The following is a 19,259-nucleotide window of genomic DNA, read 5'->3' as shown; positions in this document are numbered from 1 at the left end:
AGTGGTCACCCATAGCTTCCCCATAACCATAGTGTTAGCTTCTGCCAGTTTTTCCATCTAACCAGTGCCTGGTCTTTAAACCAGTTTCTTTCAAAGGAAAGACCCTAAATATCAATTCAAGGTGAAATAATATTTACATAACTGTCCTCCTTACCTTCCTCTTCCATGGCAGAAAGATCACTTATTTTGTTGGAATCCACCTCTTCTTACCTAATTAGAACATTCTTTCATTCTAGCAAATAAAGACTAACAGTTTGTGAAAGTCAGTACTGAATCTGAGAAGAAAAAGGGGAAGGGAGGAAAACACGCATGTGGGAAGGAAGGAAAGAAGGAGAACAACACTTTCTTTTACCCACCATTTACTGTTATTACTAAAACAGGCATAAAAGACAGCAAAATGTATGTATTTATTAATACAATCCTCCCTTGACTCCAGAGAGGAAATCCTAACTTTGGTCATTTAGCAATTATTCCTCCTCCTACCCTTCTAAAGGAACTTGAACCTTCCCATTAAGTTTACTGGAAGTTAACTGTGTGGAGGTATTGCACTCCCTAAAAATTGTGTAAAAACTAGAAAAAGTGTAAAAACTAGGAATTATTTGCTCTAATTCACATTTGGAAAGAGGATGGAGGGCTATCTGCAGGTACAGAAAAAAAAGTGAGGAAAGAGGACAGGGACAAATAATTGATCCTTGATGGCACTGGTTTGTTGAGTTTTAAAGGACTTGAGAGTCAGAAGTTTGAGAGAGCCTTGGGAAAGCTGTGGGGTCGAGATATTGTGAGTCCAAGAGGAATGAAGAGAATTTTAAGAAGTGCTGTTGTGAGTAACAAACTGGATCTTTGTTGACATCCTTGGAAAAACTCCAATAAGGATTTGGATGCTGTACTGTTTCCGGAACTCTGCGAAGGGACTGGGCTGTGAGCTGACTCTACTTACATCTTAGTTGCAAATGTAATTTCTTCAGGCATGTAAACATTTGTATTTAATATTTAATAAATATTAACCCTGGAAGGTTAGGAATTTAAGAACTGAATTTTAGACAAGTTTCCCTCCAGCTCCATATTATGTTGGTTCCCCTACTACTCCTAAATTATTCCTTCATTATGTCTACTCTTCTTTCTCTGATTTTCCAATCTTGTTTTTTTGTTTTGTTTTTGTTTTCTGTTATTGTTTTTTGGTCGATTTTTGAAACGGAGTCTCGCTCTGTCACCAGCTGGAGTGCAGTGGTGCGATCTTGGCTCACTGCAACCTCCGCCTCCCAGGTTCAAGCAATTCTCCTGTCTCAGTCTCCTGAGTAGCTGGGACTACAGGTGCCCGCCACCACACCCAGCTAATTTTTTTTTTTTTTTTTTTGTACTTTTAGTAGAGACGGGGTTTCACCATGTTGGCCAGGATGGTCTCGATCTCCTCATCTCATGATCCACTTGCCTCGGCCTCCCAAAGTGCTGGGATTACAGGCGTGAGCCACCATGCCTGGCAATCTTAAACATTTAACGCTAATCTTCTAAATACCATCTTTTCTCACAGGTTAAAATATCACCTTATTCTGATCATCCCAACGTTCCTCTCTCGAGCTCTCACTAAATTTCCACTCAGAGACTGTGTTTGTCCTCTTATCCAATATCTTCGAACTAAATTCGTCACCTTCCCTCCAAGTCTTCCTAATTCTCTATCACTTTTGATGGGCACATTTCTCTGCGTCCAATATAGGATTTGTCTTAAGCTTGTCTGTATTCTCTAATTTATCCATTCATTGCCAATTTCATTTTATTTCTTCAAAATCTCTATTTTGTCATCTCTCTAGTCCCACAGCTTAATATGGACTCTTATTTACTTTCTGAACTAATGAAATTATACTGTTCATTCACACAACTAAGAACTGGATAACCTAACCCAAACTTTTGTCTCCAGTGTTACAATCTATCCTACAAATATCAAAAGTTATAACCACTCAGTGCTCTTTCCAGAATGTCTTTCTCCACTATGATCTCACTGTCCACTGGGTCAAGTTCAATCAGCTCTCCCAGATACTCAATATCCTCTACGTCTATCCACCCTCCTCCTAACACATACTCTTTGATCCTACCACTTTCTCTTTCCCATAGCATGTTTATTTCACTTTTCAAAATCCTATGTTCATTCTTTCCTTCTTGAATGAAGGCCCTTCCCTCTCTATCCACTTCTTTTTAAAAAAAAGTCCTAAAACATTTAAGCGTGTATGCCACGTTCTCTGTGAAGCCTTACATGACAAATATCAATCAATGATAGGTCCTCTAATGTGGTTTATGTACCCCTGAGTCCTTTTTGGGAGGTCTTCTGGATAAAATTATTTTAATAATAGTATTAAAACATTATTTGCCTTTTTCATTGTGTTGACTTCTATACTGATAGTACAAAGTGCTAGTAAATAAAATTGCTGGCATCTTAGCACAAATAAAGAAACGGTATTAATGGCCACTGTATCCTTTCCCACCACACGCTTGCTTGCAGTTAAAAACAAAACCAGAGGCCAGGCGCGGTGGTTCAAGCCTGTAATTCTAGCACTTTGGGAGGCCAAGACGGGCAGATCATGAGGTCAGGAGATCGAGACCATCCTGGCTAACCCGGTGAAACCCCATCTCTACTAAAAAATACAAAAAACTAGCCGGGCGAGGTGGCAGGCATCTGTAGTCCCAGCTACTCGGGAGGCTGAGGCAGGAGAATGGCGTGAACCTGGGAGGCGGAGCTTGCAGTGAGCTGAGACCCGGCCACTGCACTCCAGCCTGGGCAACAGAGCGAGACTCCATCTCAAAAAAAAACAACAACAACAACAAAAAAAAACACCAGAAAAAAGAAAAGTTTCAGTTAGAAATGCCCTTAATGAAGCAGTAAGAATTATTTATTATTTTTATTAAATGACCTCTGAGTATGTGTCTTTTTAATATTCCATATAATAAAATGGGAAGTACACATAAGGCATTTCCGCTGCAAAGTAAAATGGTTGTCTTGAGGAAAAACCCTCGAGGGCGGAGCAAGATGGCCGAATAGGAACAGCTCCAGTCTCCAACTCCCAGCGCCAGCGACACAGAAGACCGGTGATTTCTGCATTTTCAACTGAGGTACTGGGTTCATCTCACTGGGGAGTGCCGGACGATCAGTGCTGGTCAGCTGCTGCAGCCCCACCAGCGAGAGCTGAAGCAGGGCGAGGCATTGCCTCACCTGGGAAGCGCAAGGGGGAAGGGAATCCCTTTTCCTAGCCAGGGGAACTGAGACACACAACACCTGGAAAATCGGGTAACTCCCACCCCAATATTGCGCTTTAAGCAAACAGGCACACCAGGAGATCATATCCCACACCTGGCCGGGAGGGTCCCACGCCCACGGAGCCTCCCTCATTGCTAGCACAGCAGTCTGTGATCTACCGGCAAGGCAGCAGCGAGGCTGGGGGAGGGGCGCCCGCCATTGCTGAGGCTTAAGTAGGTAAACAAAGCTGCTGGGAAGCTCCAACTGGGTGGAGCTCACAGCAGCTCAAGGAAACCTGCCTGTCTCTGTAGACTCCACCTCTGGGGACAGGGCACAGCTACACAACAACAACAACAACAACAACAAAGCAGCAGAAAACTCTGCAGACGCAAACGACTCTGTCTGACAGCTTTGAAGAGAGCAGTGGATCTCCCAACACGGAGGCTGAGATCTGAGAACGGACAGACTGCCTGCTCAAGTGGGTCCCTGACCCCTGAGTAGCCTAACTGGGAGACATCCCCCACTAGGGGCAGTCTGACACCCCACACCTCACAGGGTGGAGTATACCCCTGAGAGGAAGCTTCCAAGGCAAGAATCAGACAGGTACACTCGCTGTTCAGAAATATTCTATCTTCTGCAGCCTCTGCTGCTGATACCCAGGCAAACAGGGTCTGGAGTGGACCTCAAGCAATCTCCAACAGACCTACAGCTGAGGGTCCTGACTGTTAGAAGGAAAACTATCAAACAGGAAGGACGCCTACACCAAAACCCCATCAGTACATCACCATCATCAAAGACCAGAGGCAGATAAAACCACAAAGATGGGGAAAAAGCAGGGCAGAAAAGCTGGAAATTCAAAAAATAAGAGCACATCTCCCCCGGCAAAGGAGCGCAGCTCATCGCCAGCAACGGATCAAAGCTGGACGGAGAATGACTTTGACGAGATGAGAGAAGAAGGCTTCAGTCCATCAAATTTCTCAGAGCTAAAGGAGGAATTACGTACCCAGCGCAAAGAAACTAAAAATCTTGAAAAAAAAGTGGAAGAATTGACAGCTAGACTAATTAATGCAGAGAAGGTCATAAACGAAATGAAAGAGATGAAAACCATGACACGAGAAATACGTGACAAATGCACAAGCTTCAGTAACCGACTCGATCAACTGGAAGAAAGAGTATCAGCGATTGAGGATCAAATGAATGAAATGAAGCGAGAAGAGAAACCAAAAGAAAAAAGAAGAAAAAGAAATGAACAAAGCCTGCAAGAAGTATGGGATTATGTAAAAAGACCAAATCTACGTCTGATTGGGGTGCCTGAAAGTGAGGGGGAAAATGGAACCAAGTTGGAAAACACTCTTCAGGATATCATCCAGGAGAACTTCCCCAACCTAGTAGGGCAGGCCAACATTCAAATCCAGGAAATACAGAGAACGCCACAAAGATACTCCTCGAGAAGAGCAACTCCAAGACACATAATTGCCAGATTCACCAAAGTTGAAATGAAGGAAAAAATCTTAAGGGCAGCCAGAGAGAAAGGTCGGGTTACCCACAAAGGGAAGCCCATCAGACTCACAGCAGATCTCTCAGCAGAAACTCTCCAAGCCAGAAGAGAGTGGGGGCCAATATTCAACATTCTTAAAGAAAAGAATTTTAAACCCAGAATTTCATATCCAGCCAAACTAAGTTTCATAAGTGAAGGAGAAATAAAATCCTTTACAGATAAGCAAATGCTTAGAGATTTTGTCACCACTAGGCCTGCCTTACAAGAGACCCTGAAGGAAGCACTCAACATGGAAAGGAACAACCGGTACCAGCCATTGCAAAAACATGCCAAAATGTAAAGACCATCGAGGCTAGGAAGAAACTGCATCAACTAACGAGCAAAATAACCAGTTAATATCATAATGGCAGGATCAAGTTCACACATAACAATCTTAACCTTAAATGTAAATGGACTAAATGCTCCAATTAAAAGACACAGACTGGCAAACTGGATAAAGAGTCAAGACCCATCAGTCTGCTGTATTCAGGAGACCCATCTCACACGCAGAGACATACGTAGGCTCAAAATAAAGGGATGGAGGAAGATTTACCAAGCAAATGGAGAACAAAAAAAAGCAGGGGTTGCAATCCTAGTCTCTGATAAAACAGACTTTAAACCATCAAAGATCAAAAGAGACAAAGAAGGCCATTACATAATGGTCAAGGGATCAATTCAACAGGAAGAGCTAATTATCCTAAATATATATGCACCCAATACAGGAGCACCCAGATTCATAAAGCAAGTCCTTAGAGACTTACAAAGAGACTTAGACTCCCATACAATAATAATGGGAGACTTCAACACTCCACTGTCAACATTAGACAGATCAACGAGACAGAAAGTTAACAAGGATGTCCAGGAATTGAACTCATCTCTGCAGCAAGCAGACCTAATAGACATCTATAGAACTCTCCACCCCAAATCAACAGAATATACATTCTTCTCAGCACCACATCGTACTTACTCCAAAATTGACCATATAATTGGAAGTAAAGCACTCCTCAGCAAATGTACAAGAACAGAAATTATAACAAACTGTCTCTCAGACCACAGTGCAATCAAACTAGAACTCAGGACTAAGAAACTCAATCAAAACCGCTCAACTACATGGAAACTGAACAACCTGCTCCTGAATGACTACTGGGTACATCACGAAATGAAGGCAGAAATAAAGATGTTCTTTGAAACCAATGAGAACAAAGATACAACATACCAGAATCTCTGGGACACATTTAAAGCAGTGTGCAGAGGGAAATTTATAGCACTAAATGCCCACAAGAGAAAGCAGGAAAGATCAAAAATTGACACTCTAACATCGCAATTAAAAGAACTAGAGAAGCAAGAGCAAACACATTCCAAAGCTAGCAGAAGGCAAGAAATAACTAAGATCAGAGCAGAACTGAAGGAGATAGAGACACAAAAAACCCTCCAAAAAATCAATGAATCCAGGAGTTGGTTTTTTGAAAAGATCAACAAAATTGACAGACCACTAGCAAGACTAATAAAGAAGAAAAGAGAGAAGAATCAAATCGACGCAATTAAAAATGATAAAGGGGATATCACCACCGACCCCACAGAAATACAAACTACCATCAGAGAATACTATAAACACCTCTACGCAAATAAACTGGAAAATCTAGAAGAAATGGATAATTTCCTGGACACTTACACTCTTCCAAGACTAAACCAGGAAGAAGTTGAATCCCTGAATAGACCAATAGTAGGCTCTGAAATTGAGGCAATAATTAATAGCCTACCAACCAAAAAAAGTCCAGGACCAGATGGATTCACAGCTGAATTCTACCAGAGGTATAAGGAGGAGTTGGTACCATTCCTTCTGAAACTATTCCAATCAATAGAAAAAGAGGGAATCCTCCCTAACTCATTTTATGAGGCCAACATCATCCTGATACCAAAGCCTGGCAGAGATACAACAAAAAAAGAGAATTTTAGACCAATATCCCTGATGAACATCGATGCAAAAATCCTCAATAAAATACTGGCAAACCGGATTCAGCAACACATCAAAAAGCTTATCCACCATGATCAAGTGGGCTTCATCCCTGGGATGCAAGGCTGGTTCAACATTCGCAAATCAATAAACATAATCCAGCACATAAACAGAACCAAAGACAAGAACCACATGATTATCTCAATAGATGCAGAAAAGGCTTTTGACAAAATTCAACAGCCCTTCATGCTAAAAACGCTCAATAAATTCGGTATTGATGGAACGTACCTCAAAATCATAAGAGCTATTTATGACAAACCCACAGCCAATATCATACTGAATGGGCAAAAACTGGAAAAATTCCCTTTGAAAACTGGCACAAGACAGGGATGCCCTCTCTCACCACTCCTATTCAACATAGTGTTGGAAGTTCTGGCTAGGGCAATTAGGCAAGAGAAAGAAATCAGGGGTATTCAGTTAGGAAAAGAAGAAGTCAAATTGTCCCTGTTTGCAGATGACATGATTGTATATTTAGAAAACCCCATTGTCTCGGCCCAAAATCTCCTTAAGCTGATAAGCAACTTCAGCAAAGTCTCAGGATACAAAATTAATGTGCAAAAATCACAAGCATTCTTATACACCAATAACAGACAAACACAGAGCCAAATCATGAATGAACTTCCATTCACAATTGCTTCAAAGAGAATCAAATACCTAGGAATCCAACTTACAAGGGATGTAAAGGACCTCTTCAAGGAGAACTACAAACCACTGCTCAGTGAAATAAAAGAGGACACAAACAAATGGAAGAACATTCCATGCTCATGGATAGGAAGAATCAATATCGTGAAAATGGCCATACTGCCCAAGGTAATTTATAGATTCAATGCCATCCCCATCAAGCTACCAATGAGTTTCTTCACAGAATTAGAAAAAAATGCTTTAAAGTTCATATGGAACCAAAAAAGAGCCCGCATCTCCAAGACAATCCTAAGTCAAAAGAACAAAGCTGGAGGCATCACGCTACCTGACTTCAAACTATACTACAAGGCTACAGTAACCAAAACAGCATGGTACTGGTACCAAAACAGAGATATAGACCAATGGAACAGAACAGAGTCCTCAGAAATAATACCACACATCTACAGCCATCTGATCTTTGACAAACCTGAGAAAAACAAGAAATGGGGAAAGGATTCCCTATTTAATAAATGGTGCTGGGAAAATTGGCTAGCCATAAGTAGAAAGCTGAAGCTGGATCCTTTCCTTACTCCTTATACGAAAATTAATTCAAGATGGATTAGAGACTTAAATGTTAGACCTAATACCATAAAAATCCTAGAGGAAAACCTAGGTAGTACCATTCAGGACATAGGCATGGGCAAAGACTTCATGTCTAAAACACCAAAAGCAACGGCAGCAAAAGCTAAAATTGACAAATGGGATCTAATTAAACTAAAGAGCTTCTGCACAGCAAAAGAAACTACCATCAGAGTGAACAGGCAACCTACAGAATGGGAGAAAATTTTTGCAATCTACTCATCTGACAAAGGGCTAATATCCAGAACCTACAAAGAACTCCAACAAATTTACAAGAAAAAAACAAACAACCCCATCAAAAAGTGGGCAAAGGATATGAACAGACATTTCTCAAAAGAGGACATTCATACAGCCAACAGACATATGAAAAAATGCTCATCATCACTGGCCATCAGAGAAATGCAAATCAAAACCACAATGAGATACCATCTCACACCAGTTAGAATGGCGATCATTAAAAAGTCAGGAAACAACAGGTGCTGGAGAGGATGTGGAGAAATAGGAACACTTTTACACTGTTGGTGGGATTGTAAACTAGTTCAACCATTATGGAAAACAGTATGGCGATTCCTCAAGGATCTAGAACTAGATGTACCATATGACCCAGCCATCCCATTACTGGGGATATACCCAAAGGATTATAAATTATGCTGCTATAAAGACACATGCACACGTATGTTTATTGCAGCACTATTCACAATAGCAAAGACTTGGAATCAACCCAAATGTCCATCAGTGACAGATTGGATTAAGAAAATGTGGCACATATACACCATGGAATACTATGCAGCCATAAAAAAGGATGAGTTTGCGTCCTTTGTAGGGACATGGATGCAGCTGGAAACCATCATTCTTAGCAAACTATCACAAGAACAGAAAACCAAACACCGCATGTTCTCACTCATAGGTGGGAACTGAACAACGAGATCACTTGGACTCAGGAAGGGGAACATCACACACCGGGGCCTATCATGGGGAGGGGGGAGGGGGGAGGGATTGCATTGGGAGTTATACCTGATGTAAATGACGAGTTGATGGGTGCAGCAGACTAACATGGCACAAGTATACATATGTAACAAACCTGCATGTTATGCACATGTACCCTACAACTTAAAGTATAATAATAATAAATAAATTAAAAAATTAAAAAAAAAAAGAAAAACCCTCAAGTGATGGTTTGAAATGTAAATTAAACTACCAGGTTCTTCCACAGAATGCCATTTTTACTTGGAAAAAAAAATAAAAAATAAAAAATAAACTATGATTGCTTGAGCCATCTGGCAGGCACTCTCTCAAAAATAAAAAAATAATGGGCTTGTCACATAAAGAAAAGCAACTGACAGTTTTGATGCCAACAACAAAATTTGAACTTTCAAAGGAAAATCAGAATATTAGAAAATTTGTATCTGCAGCTGTGAGCTTGACAGCCTCTCAATACTTAAAGACTTTTCTAATGAGATCTGTGGTGATATTTTAAATGTCATCTAATAAATGTTCAACACTTAGAAGACCTACATAACTCAATGAGCCAATATTTTCCCAATGACCAAGACATGATGAATCAAAATTATGCATATGTAAAAGATTGAAGACCTGCCAGGTGCGGTGGCTCACACCTGTAATCCCAGCACTTTGGGAGGCTGAGGCGGGTGGATCATGAAGTCAGGAGTTGAAGACCAGCCTGGCCAACACATTGAAACCCCGTCACTACTAAAAATACAAAAAATTAGCCAGGCATGGTGGCGGGTGCCTGTAATCCCAGATACTCAGGAGGCTGAGGCAGGAGAATTGCTTGAACCTGGGAGGCAGAGGTTGCAGTGAGCCGAGATTGCGCCATTGCACTCCAGCCTAGGCGACAATGTGAGACTCCATCTCAAAAAAAAAAAGAAAGAAAGGGAAAAAAAAGGTTAAAGCTGAAGAAAGCCCAATGAATTTGATTATAGCAGAGTATGAAAAGTTCATTGATATGGTTTCAGATTTCACATTTACTTACCCTTTAAGAAACTACCTCTTGGTATATTTTGATGACATATTAAGGAATATCCACAATTATTAGTATTTGAAAAGACCACTAAAATACTTTTTTTCTATTGCATAATTAACTCTGAGAGTCCAGATATTTTTCATATGCTTTAAACACTACATATCACAACAGACTGAAAACAGAAGCCAATCTGAGAATCCAGCTGAATTCTATCATTCCAGATAGGAAGAGATTTGCAAAAATGTAAAACAATGACACTGTTCCTACTAAAATGGTTTTTTGTTTTTGTTGTTTTGGCAATGCAGTTATTTTTCACACACACACACAAATATTGTGTTAACATGGAATATGATTGTTAATATTCAACGAGTTAATAATTTTGGGGTTTTTTTTTTTTTTTGAGGCGGGTCACCGTAGCTGTGTCACCCAGGCTGGAGTGCAGTGTAGTGCGATCTCGGCTCCTGCAGCTCCATGCTCCCAGGTTCACGTAATTCTCCTGCCTCAGCCTCGGTAGCTGGGACTGCAGAAAAGCCCGCCACCGCATGCGGCTAGTTTTTGTATTTTGAGGCGGGGTTTCACCATGTTAGCCAGGATGGTCGATCTCCTGACCTGCGTGATCCCGCTCGGCCTCCCAAAAGTGCTGGGATTACAGGCTTGAGCCACAGCGCCCGGCCTTTTGAGACAGAGTCTCACTCTATCACCCAGGCTGGAGTGCAGGAGCATGACCTCGGTTCACTGCAACCTCTACCTTCTGGGTTCAAGTGATTCTCCTGCCTCAGCGTCCCGAGTAGTTGGGACTACAGGCATGCATCACCACACCCAGCTAATTTTTGTGTTTTTAGTAGAAAAAAGAAAAAATTATATTTTATATTTTTAGGTATTATTTTCTCAAACACAGACATGAAGCTAGACGCTGTATGTGAAGCTCCTTGAAGTCACAGAATGGGACATTTAGGTACTGAAGAGGTATTTAATAAATATTGAATGAACATATTAAGAAGCATAGGTGCAAAGCTTTTACAAGGTATTCAGTTTCAATACCAATTCATGAAATATGTCCTCAAAAACAGTTAAGAGCATTTAGGCAAGAAAGAAGTTAGCACCATTAAATTACTTTATACAAAAGAAACCTGCGTGTGGGCGTAACTCAGCAGCAGAAATTTCACTGAAGCCCAGGTGTCTAAACTACTTCAGTACTTTTCCACTGTATACCCCAGCACATGCATGCCATGTGCCTTCTTATATACAAAGCTCTAAAATGGAGAGAAAATAAAAATACCACAAACTAAAAAAGAAAGCAACTAAACTATGGAAACTCTCACAGTGATTAAGAAGCTGTGCTCAATATTGTTATAATCTCCTTACTGCCCAATGATACCATTTCTTATTCATATTCTAACCCCAGTTCTCCTTTTCTTAACTTAGGAAGGATTCAAAGCTTTTAGAAAAAGGTACGGTATAACTTTTTACTATAAAATTATAAAATTAAACTATCTCTAATTTTATAATTTCTCTAAAAGAGTTTTAAACAAAAACAAATGGAGGTGCCTATTAGCGTCAAAGGTAGCTTTATCTTGCTTCAAAATCTCATAATCAGAATCATATTCAAGAGACAGAATTAGCTAAAGCTTAACTCATCACCTCTTGGGAGTCATTCATTCAAAAAGCAATCAAATGGCTACTACATGCCAGATAATGTGTGGACACTGGACCATGCAAAGTTTAACAAAATTTGGCCTTTGATCTAATGAAACGTAAAGATAAATAGGAAACATAAAAAAGAGAGAACTTTGTAATAAAATACATTCAGTATAGTAATATAAACATATGTTGCTATTATGAAAGGATATGTAAGAGGCACCCAACTCAGCCTGGAAAGAGATGGGGTTTAGTGATGGAAATGATCCCTGGGTTGAGTCCTAAATAACAAGTAAGAAGACAGGAGGCATTGCCAGCAGATGCACAAGTTGGTGTGAGACAAGAGTCTGATGGGCCATGTGGCAGAAGGAGATAAGACAGCTCTTCTTGCAGAGCTTTCTGTGTCACACTGAAGAGCTCATATTTTATCCTGTAAGCAGAGCCACTGAGAGGTTTTAACCAAGGAAGCTGCATATTTTTTTCTTCTTAAGCTATGTTGTAGGCTCCTACAAAGTCATATATTATCTTTACTGTGGAAGATAATAATATAGAGGAGAGATGAAAGGGGAACAGGATGGGAGACAGGAGATGGTCTATGACAAGGGCTGGAAAATTATTTCCATAAAGAGCCAGATAGTGAACATTAAAGCAGTAGCTGCTGGAGGCCATCTGTTCTCTGTCAGAACTACGCAATTCTGCCATGGTAGAGTTAAAGCAATCATGGCAGAAAAGTGAACATGGCTGTGCTCCAGTATAACTTTGTTTACAAAAACAGGCAGAGGGTCTGGCCCATAAGCCGTGCATGGTTTGCCAACCTGGCCTAGAGCTCCACTGCCCAAAGGAACTTTCCACAATAATTAAAATGTTCTACTAAAGGTATGTTGCTCACACATACCTATAGATTCCGTGTATGGCCACATGGAGCCATAAAGCACTAGAAATGCCAAAAGTTAGACTAAGGAATTGAATTTTTATTTCCTTTAAATGATTTAAATGTAAATATTCATATGTGGCTTGTGGTTACTCTACCAAACAGTACGGAGTTAGAAGCTGGTAAGGTAGGCAGCAAGAGATGGTGAACTCACTGAAGGTAGAGACAGAAAAGAGGTGGTAAAGGTGAGAAATATTTAGGAGATGATACGGCAGGACCTAATGCTGGACCAAATACAGTGAGGGAGAAGCAGTTAAAAACACTTCACCCATGCTGAGCAGCAGTAACCAAGTGGACAGCTGGGCCATGCACTGAATATAGAGGGAAATATGTTGTGCTACTTTAGACATGTTGATTCAATGTGCCACCTAAGAAAACACTTGACTATAATACAGAGAAGTCGGTAATATTAAATATGTTCTTTTCATAGATAAAATGACTGTAATACAGGGATATTAAGTAATTTGTCCAAAGTCATTGCAACTTGAATTTATCTGATTCCAAAACTAAAGCATAGCCCCTTATACCAAGATGAGTAAACAGTTAAGAGCTGACACCTTGGGAGGGAAGAACTCACCCGGAGATAAGCAGGAGGAATATCAGTGAGACTCTGTCTCAAAAAAAAAAGAAAGAAAAGGGCTGGGCACGGTGGCTCATGCCTATAATCCCAGCACTTTGGGAGGCTGAGGTGGGTGGATCACCTGAGGTCAGGAGTTCGAGACCAGGCTGGCCAACATGGTGAAACCCCGTCTCTACTAAAAATACAAAAATTAGCCGGGTGTGGTGGCAGTGGATGCCTGTAATCCCAGCTACTCAGGAGGCTGAGGCCGGAGAACCATTTGAACCTGGGAGGTTGGGGTTGCAGTGAGCCGAGATCGTGCCACTGTACTCCGGCCGGAGTGACAAAGTGAAACTCCATCTCAAAACTAAATAAATAATAAAATAAAAATTAAACAGAGGCCGGGCACAGTGGCTCACGCCTGTAATCCTAGCACTTTGGGAGGCCGAGGTGGGCAGATTGCCTGAGCTCAGGAGTTCGAGACCAGCCTGGGCAACACCATGAAACTCCATCTCCATTAAAATACAAAAAGTTAGACAGGTGTGGTGGCATGAGCCTGAAGTCCCAGCTACTCGGAAGGCTGAGGCAGGAGAATTGCTTGAATCCGGGAGGTGTAGGTTACAGTGAGCCAAGATCACACCACTGCACTCCCGCCTGGATGACAGAGCAAGACTCTATCTCCAAAAAACAACCAAAAAAAAAAAAAAGAAGAAGAAGAAAAGAAAAAAGACAGCTGATCCAGGCTAATCAACTGGTAAACACTAATGCCAGACCTCTTGATAAAGAGACTAATAAAATTTGTAGCAAGAGAGGCTTCATCTATGGGATGCTTTTAGCAGAACATACTTAGTCTAGGATTGCTTATGGTAAGTGACCCAGGAATTAATGGATTTATGACATCTGACCCCCTTGAGAATGTCACATAAGCTATGTAACTTAAGATAGGTGTTTTATCACCAAGAGAGCTCCTTCTATGTAAATGATATGAACTGCACACATCACTTAGAGACCTCACAGGTTCCCACGTGGTCTGGTGGTTAAACAAAAATCTTACTAAAAAATAAAATTATTTTTTAAAAGAGACCTCACAGGTAATCTTGTTCCAGAGTATACCCTATGCACACAGACCTAGGGAGCCCGGTCAATCATCCTGAACATCTTCCTGCTTTGCTTGTGCCTCCGATGGCCAGTATCTTCAAAATTATTCATAAGGCTTCATTCAGAGTAAGTGCTCTAACTGATGTGTCTCTGATGTGGAATACTCCCAACTTGCTGTGTTATCCCTGTACTAAATAACAAAAGACAACATATAATCATAGAAGCCTTTCCTGGGTTTTAGATTTTGACTGAGTCTTGAAGGATAAATTTCTCAAAGATGGGGAGAAAATGGAGGATATGAATAAAGGAAAAAATATGAGAAAAACTCAAAGGAACATAAGACAGTAAGGATACAAAACTGATTCTAATAAATAATTTTAAAAAAGAGGCTGAAGACATATGGAGCACATCACAGAGAACTTCAGAAGTCAGAGAGAGATGTATAAACAGGATGCAGCTTTCAGTGAAAAAATAAGGTAGTGAAAGTGGAATGTAAGAAAGATGATTCTGGTAATACTGTGAGGAAAGGACTGAGAGAGGTTGTATCTGGAATTAGGGAAGTCAATTAGAAGCTACTGTAGAAATTAAACCCTTGCATGTATGGCCAAATGACTTGACAAGGGTACCAAGACTACACAATGGGAAAAGACAGTCTCTTCAACAAATGTGCTGAAAAAACTACATATCCACATTCTAAGAATGAAGTTGAACCCCTATACCATATACAAAAATTAATTCAAAATGAATTAAAGACCTACACATAAGACCAAACTATGAAACTCCTAGAAGGAAATATAGGGGAAGGCCTCAGGATATTAGACTTGGCAATGATTTTTTGGATATGATACAAAAAGCACAGGCAACGAAAACAAGAACAGACAAATGGGACTTCATCAACTTTAAAATCTTCTGCACATCAAAGGAAACAATCAGCAGAGTGAAAAAGCAACCTATGGAATAGATGAAAATATTTCCAAATCATATATTTGATAAAGTATTAATATTCAGAATATAGAAGGAACTACTACAACAAAATAAATAACCCAATTTAAAAATGGGCAAAGGGCTGGGCTCAGTGGCTCATGCCTGTAATCCCAGTACTTTGGGAGGCTGAGGTGGGAGGACTACTTGAGGTCAAGAGTTCGAGACCAGCCTGGCCAACATGGCAAAACCCCATCTCCACTAAAAATACAAAATTAGCTGGGCATGGTGTTGTATGCCTGTAATTCTAGCTACTCAGGAGACTGAGGCACACGAATCACTGGAACCCAGGAGGTGGAGGTTGCAGTGAGCCAAGATCACACCACTGCACTCCAGACTGGGTGACGGAGCAAAACTGCATCAAAAAAAGAAAAAAAAAAAGGAAAAATGGGCAATTAACTTCAACAGGCAATTCTTTAAATATATACAAATGGCCAACAAACGCATGAATCAAAGTAAAATGTGAATCAAAACCACACGACCAGCCAGGCACGGTGGCTCACACCTGTAATCCAAAATTTTGGGAGGCCAAAGTGGGAGGATCGCGTGAGCCCAGGAGTTGGAGACCAGCCTGGGCAACATGGTGAAACTCCATCTCTACAACAAATACAAAAATTAGCCAGGTGTGGTGGCACATGCCTAAAGCCCCAGCTACTTAGAAAACTGAGGTGGGAGGATCCTTTGAGCCTGAGAGGTCAAGGCTGCAGTGAGCCAAGATCATGCCACTGCACTCCAGCCTGGGAACCAGAGTGAGACTCTGTATCAAAAAAAAAAAAAAAAAAAAAAAGAAAAGAAAAAGAAAAACACATGAGATATCACCTCCACCCATTAGAATGGCTACTATCAGAAGAACAGAAAACAGCAAGTGTTGATGAAGACGTGAAGAAATCAGAACCCTTGTGCACTGTAAGTGGGAATGTAAAAAGATGTATGCATTATGGAAAACTGTATGAAGATTCATCAGAAAATTAAAAGGACCATGATATGATCCAGCAATCCCACTTCTAGAAATATATCCAAAAGAATTTGAAACAGGGTCTCAAAAATATATTTGTATGCCCATGCCCATTCCAGCATTATTCACAATAGCCAAGGGGTGCGAGTAATCTCAATGTCCATGGACGGATGAATGCATAAGGAAAATGTGTTACCCATACAACAGGAATATTATGCAGCCTTTAAGAAGAAGAAAATCCTGTTACATGCTACAACATGATGCACTTTAAGGACATTATAGTAAGCAAAATAAGCCAGGCACAAAAGGATAAACACTGTATGATTCCATTCATATGAAATATGTAGTCAAAATCATAGAAACAGAAAGTAGAAAGGTGGTTGTCTAGTGCCTGCAGGAGAGGGAATTAGTGTTTAATGGGCATAGTTTCAATTTTGCAAAATGAAAAAGTTCTAAAGGTCTGTTGCACAATAATGTGAATATACTTAACACAACTGAACTGTATTCTTAAAAATGGTTGAGATGGGCCGGGCGCAGTGGCTCATACCTGTAATCCCAGCACTTCAGGAGGCTGAAGTGGGTGGATCACTTGAGGTCAGGAGTTTGAGACCAGCCTGGCCAACATGGCGAAATCTCGTTTCTACTAAAAATACAAAAATTAGCCGGGCATGGTGGTGGGCACCTGTAATCTCAGCTACTTGGGAGGCTGAGGCAGGAGAATCACCTGAACCTAGGAGGTGGAGGTTGCAGTGAGCTGAGATGGCGCCACTGCACTCCTGGCAACAAAGTGAGACTCCATCTCAAAAATAATAATTCACTAGTGATGATTATCAATATCACGAATTGTTAGTTTAGTTATTTACATTGTATGTATTTAAAATAAAAATAGTCTTTTAAAAAAAATTTTTTTACAGACAGGGTGGATCTCAGCTCACTGGACTCACTGTGTAAACTCTTGGACTCATGCAATCCTTCCACCTTAGCCTATCAAACAGCTAGAACTACAGGCAAGCACCATCACGTCCAGCTAATTTTTTCTTTTTTTTTTCTTTTTGTAGGGATGGAATCTCACAATGTCACCCAGGCTGGTCTCAAACTCCCGGCCTCAAGCAATCCTCCTCTGCCTCAACCTCCCAAAGTGCTGGGATTTATAGACGTGAGTCCCTGAGCCCAGGCAAAAGTAGCCTTTTAAATTTAAAAAAATAAAAAAGATTATGTATTTCAATGAGTCACTAGGATAATGTCAATATAAGAATTTGGGGACAGGCAGAAGTTAGTGTCAGGAATATGAGCTAAACCCAAAATGAGTCAGAGTGATATTTGTCGTTTTCCATAAACAGCCCCACTGAATTCTAAGATTCAGTGAATATCATTCAGCTGGCAGTGTACAACATGGAGGGTGAAAGAATGAGCTGTCCTTGAAGTGCATCATGTTGTAGCATATGACAGGATTTTCTTCTTTTTAAAGGCTGCATAATATTCCTGTTGTATGGGTAACACATTTTCCTTATGCATTCATCCGTCCATGGACATTGAGATTACTCGCACCCCTTGGCTATTGTGAATAAGGCTGGAATGGACATGGGCATACAAATATATTTTTGAGACCCTGTTTCATCATAAAGCACCATCGTACTGCAAAGAGCAGGGTTTAAAAGCTAGCACCACCCCTTGCTAGCTAGGGAAGCTTGGGTAAGTTACTCTAACCTTTCCACGGCTCAGTTTCCTCATTTGTATGATGGTGATAACAATTCATATCACAGATCCATATCTTTTATATAGTAACTTTAGGATCACAGGAAAAGGTTTTCCCCAAACTAAAAATAAACAGCATGACTTTAAAATAATAAATGATATCAGTAACATACCGCTGATTCACAAAAGGGCTGGAAAGCTCTGCAAGCAGGCGATAATTCCCAATGTATACCAGCACTCCATTTTTCTGAATGATAAACATAAAACACAACGTCAAGGATAAATTCTTAACAAAATTCTCAAATACTGTAGAAATATCCAAATAGCTTCTCAGCATAATGTAACAATCAATACCAAAACAGATCAAGAAGTTTTCTACCTTTTACTGTTAAACTGATTTTCTTGGTGAGAATATAGAAAGATCCTTGGAATTCTACAGTATTTTTAAAAAACAGTAAATTATACACTTATGGTCACTTATGTATATAGTGTCCCCTTAATGAAAATAGGCTTCAAGCAGTTGTCTCACGTTAAACAAGTGAACTCTGTAAATAACCATTAGTAATGGCATTTTCAAATTATTGTAGGAAAGAATGATCACAAAGTACTGTGAATTTCAGAAGGTGAGGAGTTTTATAATGATTTAACACCCGATAGGAACTCACTTTATATCCACTACTAAGTGGAAGCACCTTAAAAATCTCAAAAAAGCACTTATCCTAAATAACAATACATAAGCCTGTCAGTAGAGGTATATTTGCACAGTATGACAACATATGCCACCATGTTTGTTCTGAAAAAAATATTTGTGAATCAGAAGATCCTAGAGCTAAATTTAGGATCTTTGAGACCTTTTTAAATTTAAACATAATACATTCCACCAATTAAATAATATGAAAAGTTTAGCAGAGTTAGTAAACATTGGAAAGAGAACCAAAAGTATACATTCTAAAAACTTTTAGAATATACTTTAAAAATTGCTACTAAGTAAATGGAGTCACTCCAGCACTTCCAATTCAATAAGAATTATGATTACATGCCAAAGAAAATAGTCCTCCCCACCCCAATACATTAGATATACACAAAAGTTTGGAAACTATTTTTCTACTGGCTACACCATGCTGCCTTCCAAATGAGAACAATATGAAGCATTAAAAAAAATAGGTGGACTTTTTATTTGATAATTTTTAGTATTTATTCATGAAAATTATTTTAGGGATTCAAAATTCTAAGCTAGATTATAAGAACTATCTTTAACAAGGTTAATCTAAAACTTTTTATAATCACAAATTCATTATCCTTAGCAATACTGGAATGTGTGATGAGGCAGAAGGAAGGAGGGATGGCCAAACACACAGACACAGCAGGCAAGAGGAGCACTGAA

General features: G+C 40.0%; 1 protein-coding gene and 1 long non-coding RNA gene across 7 annotated transcripts in view; one reads left to right on the top strand and one right to left on the bottom strand.

Annotated features, from left to right (window-relative positions):
- Positions 1-19,259, bottom strand: part of TLCD4 (TLC domain containing 4) — a 122,455-nt gene that overhangs the window by 12,359 nt on the left and 90,837 nt on the right. For all 6 annotated transcript variants that reach the window (XM_017944924.3, XM_017944911.3, XM_009213366.4 and 3 more), the window contains one exon: positions 18,049-18,122. In XM_017944924.3, coding sequence (XP_017800413.1) covers positions 18,049-18,122 — 74 coding nt within the window. The remainder of the gene's footprint in view (positions 1-18,048; positions 18,123-19,259) is intronic.
- LOC103886978 overlaps positions 1-19,259 on the top strand; it is a 73,041-nt gene that overhangs the window by 48,906 nt on the left and 4,876 nt on the right. The window lies entirely within an intron of this gene.

The sequence above is a fragment of the Papio anubis genome, chromosome 1 (assembly GCF_008728515.1).
Source record: "Papio anubis isolate 15944 chromosome 1, Panubis1.0, whole genome shotgun sequence".
Lineage (NCBI taxonomy): Eukaryota > Metazoa > Chordata > Mammalia > Primates > Cercopithecidae > Papio > Papio anubis.
The sequence above is the reverse complement of the archived record's forward strand: the minus strand, read 5'-3'. Positions and strand labels throughout refer to the sequence as shown.